General features: G+C 38.9%; 1 protein-coding gene across 3 annotated transcripts in view; it reads right to left on the bottom strand.

Moving 5' to 3' along the window:
* The window catches only part of RASA3 (RAS p21 protein activator 3), a 90,448-nt gene extending 77,646 nt beyond the window's left edge, over positions 1-12,802 (bottom strand). For 2 of the 3 annotated variants that reach the window (XM_018084182.2, XM_018084181.2), the window contains exons 1-2: positions 12,687-12,799; positions 1,355-1,458 (exon numbers count right to left, since the gene is read on the bottom strand). In XM_018084182.2, coding sequence (XP_017939671.1) covers positions 1,355-1,458; positions 12,687-12,763 — 181 coding nt within the window. In that variant the 5' untranslated portion in view covers positions 12,764-12,799. Of the gene's footprint in view, positions 1-1,354; positions 1,459-12,686 lie in introns of all 3 variants that reach the window. The other variant, XM_018084183.2, reaches the window with a different exon arrangement.
* Positions 12,803-13,472: the final 670 nt, after the last annotated feature.

Genomic DNA, 13,472 nt, shown 5'->3' on the forward strand with positions numbered 1-13,472 from the left:
AGAGTTTGATTATTAAAACACGAGCTTAGGAAGCATGGAGAAAATGAAACAATTTGCACTTCACTATCTGCAATTTCATGTGTCTGACTTGTATCGAGTGTTCAGAGACCCTTGATACAAGAGAGAGAGTAAATAAAGCCCTGAACAGGAAAAGTCCCAGTCCATGGCCTGTTGATGGGTCACTGCAGCCTCTGAAAACTGGGGACACACAGGACACCAGATAATTTCAACAATGAAAAACTCATCAGTTGAAAGAAAGGAGGTGTTACTTTCACAGTACAGGGGAAACTAGAGATTAGAGAGACCAAAAAGCTTTCCAAAAGCTCACTCAACAGTCAGAAACCGACCCCCTCCTCCCCAGGATGCCAGATGCTATATACATGAGTTTACTTATGGACATGAAGAGAAGGATGATCCAGTTTCCTAGCTCATATGTAAAACAATAATTAAAGAAAAAGCTTGTGACTGCATTATGAACTATTGTAACGTAAAGATACACAGAGATCTGCACCATCACCCCATGCAGTTTAAAATAATACATGGCATTATACAATCTGTTGCTCAACAGCAGACAACTTCCTCACTACAAGCTCTATCAAGACATACATCTCACTGACTGCTACAGTCACGTTATACTGAAATTAGACAAACAGTAGTCATACATGACTTACTTCAAAAGAGATAAAAAAATGAAAAAAAAAATCCAAACTCTTAAAGTGGCTTAAAGTGAAAACTGTTTCCCTCAGTAACAACTAGACTTATACAAAGTTTTTATCCCTGAACACATAAATGGAGTGTCATGCAGTTTGCTGCAGGTGAAATGCATAGCAAATAATATCTGAAAAAGCTAAAATCTTGCTGAAGGCACTGGAAGTCTTAGAGCTATTCTATAGGCCATAGTTTGTTCTGATACTCTCCACAAAATTCTGTCATTGTCATACTGGGGGTATCCATGGCAAGTAGCTATTACTCTGCCAGTCATTAAGGTAATCATAGTTTAACAATACTGCTTGCAGGTAAGTGTAACAAGCCCAGGAAAACTGCAAGACTAAAGACCTTGCATTTAAGGAAAAAAAAAAGAGCACTAACAAACGATGTTGTCAACATTTAAACAATGCAATCTGTTAAACTGCAATCTACATCTACTATCACAACAGATAGCACTTATTTCCCCAACTTTTTTATATATAATATGTAATACTGAAGGCATTTTTGTCAGTTGACAAAAAGGACAATACTGAGCAGTACCTATCACTGTCACCATCAGTCCTATCAAGACCCCCAAGTCATAAGACTACATATGATCTAACAGAGAATTAAGCTGAAAAGAAAGTAATAATTTATGAACACATACCTATAATGGAATCCCTTCGAAAAACATCTCTGTCAAAAATATAAAATGACAGATGGCGAAAGGTCCGAGGAATTTCACAGTAAAAGTCTTCTCCATAGAAGGGGCTGAGTAAACAAAAAAAAAAAAAAAAAACATACACAAACACACACACAAAAAAAAAAAAAAAGGAAAATACATTAGTGTTGGTATCCTGGAGGAGCCAGTGTGTTTATATCCAGAACATCACTATGGGCTGTGAGAGCCTTCCCCACCAGTGAATGTGCACCTTCAGGCACTGTTCCACTTGGACTCTTCCTAAATATCTTAAATGCCCATAGAGCAAGATTTCTGTGCAAAAAAAGAACAGGCACTTCTTTCTATCTGGAAAATAAGTGTCCCTTAACAAAGGGGGCAGAGACTACATTATTTGTTAACATACAGTGCCTTGAAGGGTAGAGAGACACCAGCTGCCACATAGTGCCTACAGCAGACTATTACAGTACAAGTCACAAAAGCATACATATGAACAGGATGAGCAAACTACAGCATGATTCATGGCATATATATATATATATATATATAGTATATATATTTGTTTTTAAGCATTTAGTATATTTAAAATAAAATAGTACAGCCACTACATCTTTTCCCATCCTCTGTAAAGTTTCTTATTTAAAGTCAGATTCAGTCAACTGATTGTAAGTGAGCCTAGGAGCTGTCACCATACTTGTTACCTTGTAGCACTGAATACCTATTTTTGCACAGTGGAATTGTATAGAGTAAGTTTCTTTACAGTAAGACCTGATTTTTTAAAAAAATAAATACTATCTCAGCATGAAAAGCTCTTTAGGGACCTAAGGGGCTTTCTTTGCATCCTACCAATATAAATGGGGAAAAAAAAGTAACTCAGACACCTGACAGCAACCCTTTCAGTTTCCCTCTATTCAATTATATGGTTAAGGATTTACTCCTAAGAACTATAAGCATATACATTATTTATTCATTGACAGGTCTACCATTTTACACAGACCCTTCATTCTAAGTCACTCATGCTTCAGTAAATCTAAATGAGTAGATGCAATTTGAGTCACATGGACAAATACAGCAAGCACTGCCGACGTCGACTTAAAAATAAATCTAACTCCAATAGGCCAAAAGCCAGCAAATTATTTCTTCCCCTCTTAAACACAGCCATCCTTATTATCTTGGTTAAGCTCAAAAATAAGATACAATTGTGCTGTAGCTTTAACCACTATTAAAGGGTTTTTTATGTCAGCGAATTAGATACACAAAAGTTATTATTACTATTATTATTATTAATTTCTTAGATTAACTTTAAATTTTTCAGAATTTTGTCAGGAAAGGTAATTCCCCCAGCTTCTTTCAGGATTTTGCTTGTATTTCTGCCTACAGTAAAAATACACTCCCCTAGAATTACCAAATTCCCTCAAGAACTAGCTGACAAGTCTCCCTCAAAACACACAGGCACTGCAAATTAGCTAACCAGTCTCTGTTTGAAGGGAATGCATTAATTTGATGAAGTCCAGAGATATCACTCAATATTCGAAAGGAACGTTATTTAAGTCACCACTCCTCCAGCCACATGGAAGAACATATATTGGTTAAACAACAAAGCCCAAGGCATACCCACAGGTTAAACTTCTACTACCAAAACAGTTTCCCATTCCTTGAAATAAATGCATCCATCCCTAAGTTATGAAAACCAGTGTGAGGCCCACTCAGTCATCCCTGAGGAAAATCTAACAGCTGGAAATGGCAGCTGGTTTGCCTGTTTGTCCCAACTGGCCTGTCCCATTCAGCACTCCTTGTTACATCCTCTTTACCCATTCCACTCTGACAGGTTTTATTTGGAATCAAGACTTTTGCAACCACCACTTCAGGCTCAAAATACTTTAAATCTCTGGTATAAGCAGCTCCTACCAGACTGTCCCAGCAGCCACACTGGCAGCCCCAAGGGCCTCATTCTGTGCACATCACTTGGTGCAAGTTTTCATGCACAGGGTTAACCCAAGGGGGCTACACAAACATATAAATATTGCCCAAATATTGAGTGCATTACACATGCAAAACACTTTCATCATCCTGAGCTGTAATACTCTGTTCAGCCATAAAATTGTCCTTCCTGCTGGAAGAACACGACAGATGAATTTACTCACTAATGACCTTAGAATGAAAAGATGCTCAATGAACTGGGGATTATATATATCCAATCCTCTATCAAGAATACAAGGGAAGCTTCAGTATACTGCAAGTCTAAAGGTAATATAAATACAAGTGACTTATACTGAGCATACTTTAATTCAGCTCAGCTGATTCTGGGATGAAAAGCAGGGAAGAGACACAAGTGGGGCCTTCGGCAAGTCCCCTCTTTATGTTTGTCACTGGTGGTGACCAGAGGCAGAAGTCAACTAAGACAACACAGCAAAACAAACACAAGAGTCACAAAAGCAGAGCGAACAACAGGAGGTACTCAGCCCGATGCTGGTATCAGAAAGAGACTAATTAACAGAAGAAACACTACAAAGGCTGAATTAGTCGTGCAGGGACCATATCAGGTCACTATTTTAGGCACAAGGCTTATTAGTCTAAGCAGTGCAGTCTGAGCCACTGTCAATAGAAGAGAGGCTTTGTTCTACTCTTGGCTTTCCCCCTCCGAGATCTTGAGCCCCTTGCAGATTCACAACCTTTCATCACTCAGATAACACCCCTGAGGTGCACTGCTTCTTAATTAATTTAAGCAAGCATACTCACTCTGCAACGAGTAATTAACCAGCAGTTTTAACTGTAAGGATACATATCAAAATAAATCCGATATGCCCCCACCCCAATCTTGTGTAGCTCTGCAGAAACAGTAACTTCTTTCTGAAGGAATCAAAAGCAACCACACAAATGCTTCCAGATTCCACTTAAATGTGTGCTTTTTCTCCCTATATCTCTTCAGAACAGTACTCTCTTTGTCTCCCATCCAGACCTGAAGAGCAAGAGGTTGAAGCAGTCAAACCCCATGATTTATTTCCCAAGCTAACTTATCTTGAACAAGAGCCTCAGGGCTCTGGAACGGTTTTTCCAAAAGAACAGCTAAATCCCTCCCTCAGTGTCTCCTCTCTCCCAAAAGTCAGAATTAGTCTGATGGAGATTCAGCAAGTACTTTTATTTTGACATAGCAATTAATAAAAAGCAGCAGCATCTGCCTACACAGCCCTCAGGAGTCTGACAAGATCCTCCAAAACAAATACTGGAAATAGCCTGGCTGAAAACTCGGAAATCTTTCAGAACCAAGCGAGTTCAGATTCAACTTACAGGTTTTGAGTTTAACTTTCCTTGCAGATTAACCAATCCTACACTCAGGAGAAATTTTAATCATTTAAAGAGGAGGAGACATTATAATGAGGGCCCCCTCCCCAACCTTGCAGAGTAGGCTGCACATCAGTATGATCGCAAGGGCAGGGCAAGGACAAGTGAAGTGTTATCTTCTGGACTTCAAACATAACTGCTGAGAGCAGGAACTTGAAAGGCCAGAAACAGTGGACCTCTACTGCAATTCATCTCCTTCCAAGCTAACTGTATTTTCAGAACCAGTTTTTTCAATAAAGACTACTAATTTTAGGACAGCTTTACTAATTTCTTTTTAGTTTTGCCATCACACCAACAAGAGCAGCAGTACAGGTATCAGCTAATCTTTAGTTATGAAATAGGGCTTGTTCCCAAGTCAGTCTTTTGTTTTCCTGATGGGATTAGGAACTGAGAAACACCTGCACCAATTTTTAAATCCTTGTTCCAAGCTTTCAGACACACAAGGGCCTGACTTTGTAGCCTTCTATTCCACATACTCTCACTTCACAAACCTTTCTCATTTCTCTTTCAGTACATGCCCATCGCCTTAACATGCTCTGAAGGAGGAAAGTCCTACCTCAGCAGTCCTTTTTCCACAAGAAGCACAAGGCTCTCTTACTGCACAGCTTTTATACAGCCTCTACCACTAATACATAGACTAACCAATCCCTCCTCAAGACACTTTCCTTAGGATGCTTCCACAGCTCTCAGCACAGAAAAGAGACACAGAAAATATAAAGTCAAGTAGACACATAAATAGTGCAATGGATTTGAATCTTCAGGCATACTCTCCCCTCACCAAAAACTTGCTTGTTCCTGCTCATGGGAGCAGGAACACCAAGAGAACAAAACCCAAAAGGATCCCGCTGGGTATTTTTTCACTTACATACAGCTTCAAACCAGTCTCATTTCAAGGTATCTATTTTTGCATCCCTTCTAATGTATGTTTTGGCAATGGACATTTTCAGGAGGAGACAGGGAAGAAGAGAAACAAAAATTACTGTGTAGATCAAGTGGAATGAAAGCAAATAAGGAAGAGAATCCTTACTTCCAACATGATGAATGGGAGCTTCTTCCTCTATAAAGGGTTCAAAAATTGTTCACATTTACATGTTTTACTAAATTCCAGTAGTGTACTTGCAACTTTAATTCCATAACTTCAGATATCTACTGAAATCATCACAAATAATATTAACAGAGAGGAAAAGACTTCATAAAAAAATGTCAGTGTAAAAACATTTCTTTAGTTTCAGGCTGTGTTGCAAAATCTCATGCTTGTTTCTCAATACTTAGGATTTGCTAAAGCAGTTTTGTTTTTGTTTTGGCACCAGTAGTTCAGTGGATGAAGTGAAAGAGTTGCATGATGAATAATAATGAAACCCCTCAAACCAGAATTCTTTGTGTATGGATTTTTTTTTTCTAAACTGCTTTTGTGATTGAAAGTAAGGACTATTAACATGCCACAGACAACTCCACATCCTCTGACTATTTTAAAAGGTTTAGAAATACTGGATTCATCCTGCTGCATGAACTGAACACCAGAGTTCACATCACCATGTGAGCGGGAAGCAAAATCAGTCTGTACAAAGGAACACACTTGTTTGTTTCTACTACTAAGCTTTTTCTACTACTTGGCTAATACTTTTTATGCTATGCTTTGCGGCGTATGTAAAAGGACTGGGGTGGGGCAGAGAAGAGAAGGTTTATTCAAAGCAGATACTGCAAGCCAAATAAAATCTGAATGCACTTCAGTCTCCTATTAGACACAGAACTAGAAGACAACAGACAAATAAGACAGGCTCTGTAAGAGCCAAAGTTGGCAGATGTCATGGTAGCTTCCTTACACAATTTATTAAAAATAACTAATATTATATTTGAAGCCCAGATTTGGCAGAGGACATGCAGTAGAAAGTATATGGCACAGGAGGCAACATGTACATCCAAACATATCACTTATGCCCACTGTTAAAGAGTGCTGGCTGCTTCCAGACACCCACCAAGCCTAAGCAAATTTTTTCTCATGTCACTGGGCAGAGGCACCCAGATGAACAGTGCTGTGTTACAGCCACAACCAGCCCTACTACACAGCAAAAAAAATAAAGCAGTGTATTATTTTCTCAATCCTATGCTCAGAAGAGACAGACACACACATGAGCTATAGTTATCAACCTCACTTGACAGTTGCTGGTTTGGCTCAATGAGGCTTACATGGATTAAGATGAATTGAAGCAGCAGCCATTTGGCCTCTGGTCACCTCCCAAAATATTCTGTAAGATGACACACACAAACAGCAGAAGTCACATTACAGCTGCGTTGACGTTTTTTTCCCCTCATCACTCAAACCAGCCTACAACACCAACAATTGTTACTCACATGGGTGGCTTTTCATGTGGATAAACGCTCTCATTCATAAACCCTGCCTTGAGTCTCAAGGTTCACTTCATTCTCCTCCTTCCATTAAGTCTTGCTTCCCTTACTGGCACCCTTCCAAGCTATATTACTTCTCTATACAATCACAGAGTCCTTGGCTTAAATAATATCCCTGACCAGGCTGAAGCTGTACCCATACCCATCTTAAATCTTTCCCTTAAAGGTTTGAGTTGTTTCGGAACTGAAGTTTATAGTTACGAATTCAAGCCACAGCTAGCTGCAGTCAAGTGCAGAAGGTGGCAGACCCTGGGAACAGCAGGAGAGAAGCTGCAGAACATGCTACATCATCCATCTCAAGGCCTCTTTGCTTAGGGCCACTGGTCTGGGGAAGGCTGTTATTTCAAGGAGGTGAGCTGGCAGTGTAAGAATGTAGAAGTAGCTAATGGAGCTAACTCAGATGCAACAGCTAATTTTGGCAACGCTCCAACTAAGGGAAACAACTTTGTGTTTAAAATTTGAGAAGTGGCCTGCATCCAAGATGTTATCTGAGCATGAGAAGCTATGCAGCCACAAACTCCAAACACGGGGGAAAAAAGGGTTTAAGCAAGCCTAGAATTAGAAAATAGCAACATTAAATATGGCAGTAGAATTACTTAGAGAAAGTTCTAAGAGCTACCGGTTGAATTGTTACCCAATCTAATTCTAAAACAGAGCAACCACTTGTTAAACAGAACACAGCTTTAACTGTGAATTTACAGCACATTTCACTATACACTCACAAGCACACTGCAGACTTAAAGTTCTCACTGTTATGTTCACTGGAGACTAGCACAAAAAAAAAAAAAAAAGACTGGGGGTGGGGAAAGTGCCTCTGGTTTCATTTACTGTTTCATTCAGGCCTTGATCACTATGTTTAGCACGTGAAATTCCTCAGTGAAATAGTGGTGAACTCAATAATCACAGACTCAAGATGCTTGGCTCATCTCTCTAAAGCACACACTGTCAGCCATTTGATTCTTAGCATACGACAGTTTTTGCCTTTATTCATATCCTTGAAACAAATTTAGAGATGTCACATTCCTTCCATTCTTCACCTATGATTTGAGAAGCTGCCTTGATTTCCTGTTGCAGCTGACACTGCCCTTTAAGTGAATGGACACATCTGATGCAAACAGCAAAGGCAAAGTCAGTCTTAACAGCAACGGGCCACGAAAGTTCATCCCTAGGAAAGATCTGTAGTTAGTAAACACTCCTGGATGGTGGAGCCTGAAGTGGGGGAAGCTACTAATGGGGGAAGATAAGTAATTGATTCAGCCAAGGGAATTAATAGGCAAAAATACTGTCAGGCTGTCTACTTGCAGCTCAGAACTAAAGAAAAGTTGTAGATCTGTGCATTAAAACAAACACAGTGATTACCACATGTTCCTTAGGACATAAAATACAAGAGTCCCTTCACGCACATCTTTGCTAGGTTACATGGAATGGATCCAACTCAACTCAGTGCCTTTGTGGATGATGGTAATATAAATATTGAATGACAAATAAAAAACAGAGAAGCATATTAAATCCTGGCTCTGACCTCTCCCTCATACCTTATGACTTGCATGTGACCTTTTTAGAATTAAATGAAAGCTTGTGCCAAGGAGTTTACGAAAACAGAGCTGCTTGAAGATTTCAAGACTCTCTTCTTGAGAACCTGGATTGCTTGCTCTGACCAACCCACATGTTCACTATGCTTGTCCAAAGATCCCCAGAGAAGGGGGATGACTCGGAACTGCCCTATATAAACAGTACTTTCATGTTGCTCTGTGGTTTCATAGAAAGGCCTGCCCATGTGGTAACTGAATGACTTATTTCAGTCAGACACTACCAAGTTATCATGGTAGCCCTCAAAATCCTCCAGCACAAGGCAGCAGTGCTACCATCCAATTCAACAGCAGCTAACAGAGGCTGGATGACAGGAATGACTTGAGTTTCACATTGTAATTTATGAGTTCCCACCTGATTGCTGAATAAAGGAGGTAAGATTCACCATGCTGGCTGCTCTCAGTTTTTGAGACACAAACTTAGATAAAGGGCATCAGGCTTACAGAGATTCTCTTCAGAGCACTGGTAAGGGCACTTCACTGGACAACAGGATGTGCTAGTTCAGTTCTTTTGAGTTCTGAATGATTCATGCATTGCTGAGTTAAAAGGTTACTGCTCTCAACTGTCTTCTCATGCCTCTGCCACAGTCTAATAAAAAAAGAAAAAAAAAAAGAAAAATCTGTTGCAGAAGACTGGGACAGAGCTCAGGGAGGCAACTTCTTACACTGTCCCAGTAAAAACACAGCAGATGATGAATCAAGAGTCTGAAGGCTCAGTCACAGATATTCCAAGTAAGCCAGAACTGGACATTCATCCAAGTCCCTCCGGGAAGGAGAGATAACTGCTTCCTTTTTCCCATTTGCCAGTTCTGTTTAAGCTTTACACCAGGAGAAGGCCTGCGTGGAAAAATATACATTTCTGGAATGCTTGGTAGAAGACTAACGAAACTCAACTGAGTAAAAACAAAAGGAAGGAAAGAAAAAAAAAGACTAGCACTCCTTGAATTCCCTAATACACAAGACAGTGTTTCAGTGTGACTTTAATTACAAGCCTTTTCATGCAGATGAAAAAATTATTTTATGCAGAAATGCTGCAAAAGATAGGCTTCTTCAGGACAAATCTGAATAAGACATTGTTCCAGAACCAATATGAAACACTTTGTAATTCAGATTTTCACACAAAGCATCTTATTTTTCCATAGGTTATATGAAAATAATTTTTTGAGCTTATTGAAAGATGGGGGAGTTATCAGAATGACTAAAAATACAAGCAATTCTTAAAAACTTTATAGCAAGCCAGCCCTGTGGCAGTCACAAAATGATAGGAAGTAGAAAATAGGCAAAAACAACATATCAGAGCCAGTTGTTCTCCCCTTCAAACTGTAAGGAAGAACTGTGTCAAGCTGTATCCCCCACTTCAATGCCAGCCACAAGGATGTTCAAGCAGGGTTCAATTATTTTAGTCAAGTGTTGGGAACAGGGATGTGAAGCTGGGCCAAACATCTCATATCACAGCAGTGATACCCCAGAAAAAGAGACCCAGCACATGATTCACTATTACATTGGCAAATGCCTGGCAAAGAAGCACCATGAGAGCAGGTATTTCTCTGCTGCATACAAATTACACTGGCCTTAGGGCACATAAGCCTCACCTACCCAGTAATTCACTCAATGGGTTGAATCAATTTGCAAACAAGCATTAAAGAATATAACAGTGTAACTGGCTCCTCAACTATGTGCTCATCTCAGAATCTTACAAAAAACAATAGGCGAATGCAGTAGGGTCTGAAATCATTAAAAAACATCCTCTGGAAGTCTATGTGTGCACTTACTTTCATAGATATAAGCACAGTCATGAAACATAAAGTAGCTGTTTGAGTGTGCCTTACTAGGTAAGAGCAATTCCTATCCACATACCGGGAAGACACCCCAGGCATATCTGGGATTTTTGTCTGCTTTTCTTTTATGCAACTGAAAAACAGAGAAACATTTACACAGCTAAATGCAAAATTGAGTTTATATCAGTATCTACAAGCAGATATTCAGAGATTGTGAAGAAACAAGTTTTCCAAAAATAGTATTTGAAAATAGAAGCTTGCACAGGAGGAAAGCTAACTCCCACTAAAACTGGATTCACCAGAAGAAACAATGACCAAGAAGATGATCTTTAGTCAACCCTTAGATCAAAGAAAACAGGTCCATAATGGGATTTTGAGAGGTCATCTGGTCCACCACAGATTCAAAGCTGGAAGATCCCCATTATTTAGTTGGAACTGATTACATAGAACCTATTAAAAGCCATCACCGATAAATACAGAAAAACCAAAACAACCTACTCTAGCACTTCAGGATCTTCAACAATAGAAAGATTTTTCTGCACAATAAACCTTAACCTCAACTTCCTTCCCCACTGAAATTCAAGTTCACTATTACTTGTAATATCCATACTGGACAGACAGATCAGTTCCCTCACCCTTTTTTTGGTGGGGGGGTTGTTTGTCTTTTTTTTTGTTTTGTTTAATTTTTTTATTTACATACTTATGTCCATTCTCATCCCTCTTCTCCAGGCTAAACAATTTCAATCTTTTAACTTTTCCTCATCAGTTATGTTTTCTAGGCCTCTGATGATTGTGCTGCTCTCCTCTGAATTCACCTCAATTAACAAAAAGAACTTAGCTCCCCAGGAAACCAGAAACCTTCCAGTTCTGCACAGCCTCAGTGTACCTCTCCAAGCTTTATAATGATATCTAAAAACAGATGGAATTTTTCCCACTGAAGGGATGACACTTGTTGCTTATTTCTCCTACCAAGAGTTTATTTTTTCAACAGAAAAATGCTTGGATTAGTTCAAGGAAATGAAATCAACTATTCTCACACATCCTCACTTCCCAACCTCCATTTCCTTGTGAAGCACTAATGATCATCCAGAAAAAGGCCACACAGGAATGAATTTATGAGTTACAAAACCACCTTTAGAGAATAACTGGTTCAAGGACAATAGATTTAGGGATACTACATACCAGCTAAGGGGTGAGGAAGAAGGCATAAAAGCCAGTTTTTGCTTTTTGTTAATACAGTATCCTACAAATAGGAAAGTGTTAGCATCACCAGTCAAAACCACTGTTTAGCCAATTTAAATTCCTCAAGATACAAAAAATCTTCCTTACAGACCCCAGTGCACCATATCAGAATGTAAGATGAGGGATAAAGGCTTAAAGATGACAAAAATTTATGTGAAAGAACAAGTAAATTATTTGCAGTAACAAGACAAATAGCAAATTCCTGACTTATTACTCAAATTGGAAAAAGAGTGAGAGTTATCTCTTAAGAGAAAAGTTATAAACTTGATTGTTCCTTGGTGTTACTTTTTCCTCCACTCAAAAAAAAGCCTTGCTTACCAGAATACATATATTTCTAAATATATATTAAAATTATATACTTAAATATTAATTTTAAATACTGTTTTAAATTTTTAAAAATTTTTTAATGTATAGGGATTTCCAGGAGAAAGCATTTTAATTTTTACTACATGCTTCTCATTCTGTTTCATTCAACATTTGACTTCTGCAATCTCACAGGAAGTGTTCAAGATAATCAGACAAGCATCTTATGTTCAAAACCTCTCCTTTCAGCTGCAGCCTCATGACAGGAAAAAAATAAAAACCCTAACTCCCCCCATTAGGACAGACAGACCAATGCAAAATTCTAAGCACAGACAGATGCAAAATAGAGTTCAGTGCTCCTTCTAAGCTGAGATTTCAGAAGCTTAGGGAAGTTCAAAACAAATATTGCAGAAAGAAAGGAGCACTGGTTGTACATTGTTAGGAAAAGAATTAATATGGGTTGCCTTGGTGAAGACAGTTTCCCTTCAATACAGATAGGAATCATGACGTTACTAGTTCTACTACTAGTGTTCTTAAAAGTGGAAAAAGAATCATATTCATCCTCTCGTCCCCTCAATAAAGTATCTTTGGAACATTACACAAACATAGTAAACAGAGAATAAGAAGAGTTAACAGAACATTTATACATGTATTTGTTACCATAATGATTTCTCCACTATTTTGGTCCTGAAAACCTCCTCCTGGTCCAGGTTTACAGTACAGTAGCAATCCCGCATCTTGTTTGGCCCCGGATATGTGGGAAGATTTTTAGCTTCACCTAAAGACAAGAAAGAAAAAAGCCAGAAAGATTACATATTGAAAAGTTATCCATACATTAGTCATCTGTCAACTAACATAGTGTCAGCAGCATGGCTAAAGGGAAGTATGTTGTATATTCCTTCTGAAATGTGAAGTCCCCATTAAACTTTGTAGCAGTGCTCTGTTTCCAAGGCTCAGAGCTCAGCAGCAGCCAGCAATAACTCAACCATCTGTTGCATCCAATTTATTCACATGTATTTGGATACATACTTCTTCCTTCCATGCTTGTGTTGCCATAAGGTACCAGGAACACCATACAACATGGTAATCAAGCTTTTCTATACAGATTTTATCCTAACAACATGACCAGAACACAGCAAACGAGGAGTGACCCCTAGCTCCACTACTCTCCACAGACGGGGAGATGGAAAACAGTCACTTTAGTTACAGTCAACAGCCTTAAATCACAAGCTGGACCCCAAAGCACTCTGATGGGGTAACTAGCACTTGTGAAGTTGCCTAAGGTCCTTGCACAAAGGTACCATGCAAGTCATGAATATTCTTCATAATAAACATTTATTTCAAAACTGCAGCAAGAACTAAGTATGTATCCTGTATTTAACAACAACAAAAGAGATAGGATTAAGGAACTAAGGGTAACCAAGAGAATACAAAACACAAGAGTAC

This window comes from Manacus vitellinus, unplaced genomic scaffold, assembly GCF_001715985.3.
Source record: "Manacus vitellinus isolate BGI_N305 unplaced genomic scaffold, ASM171598v3 scaffold_7_pilon, whole genome shotgun sequence".
Classification (NCBI taxonomy): domain Eukaryota; kingdom Metazoa; phylum Chordata; class Aves; order Passeriformes; family Pipridae; genus Manacus; species Manacus vitellinus.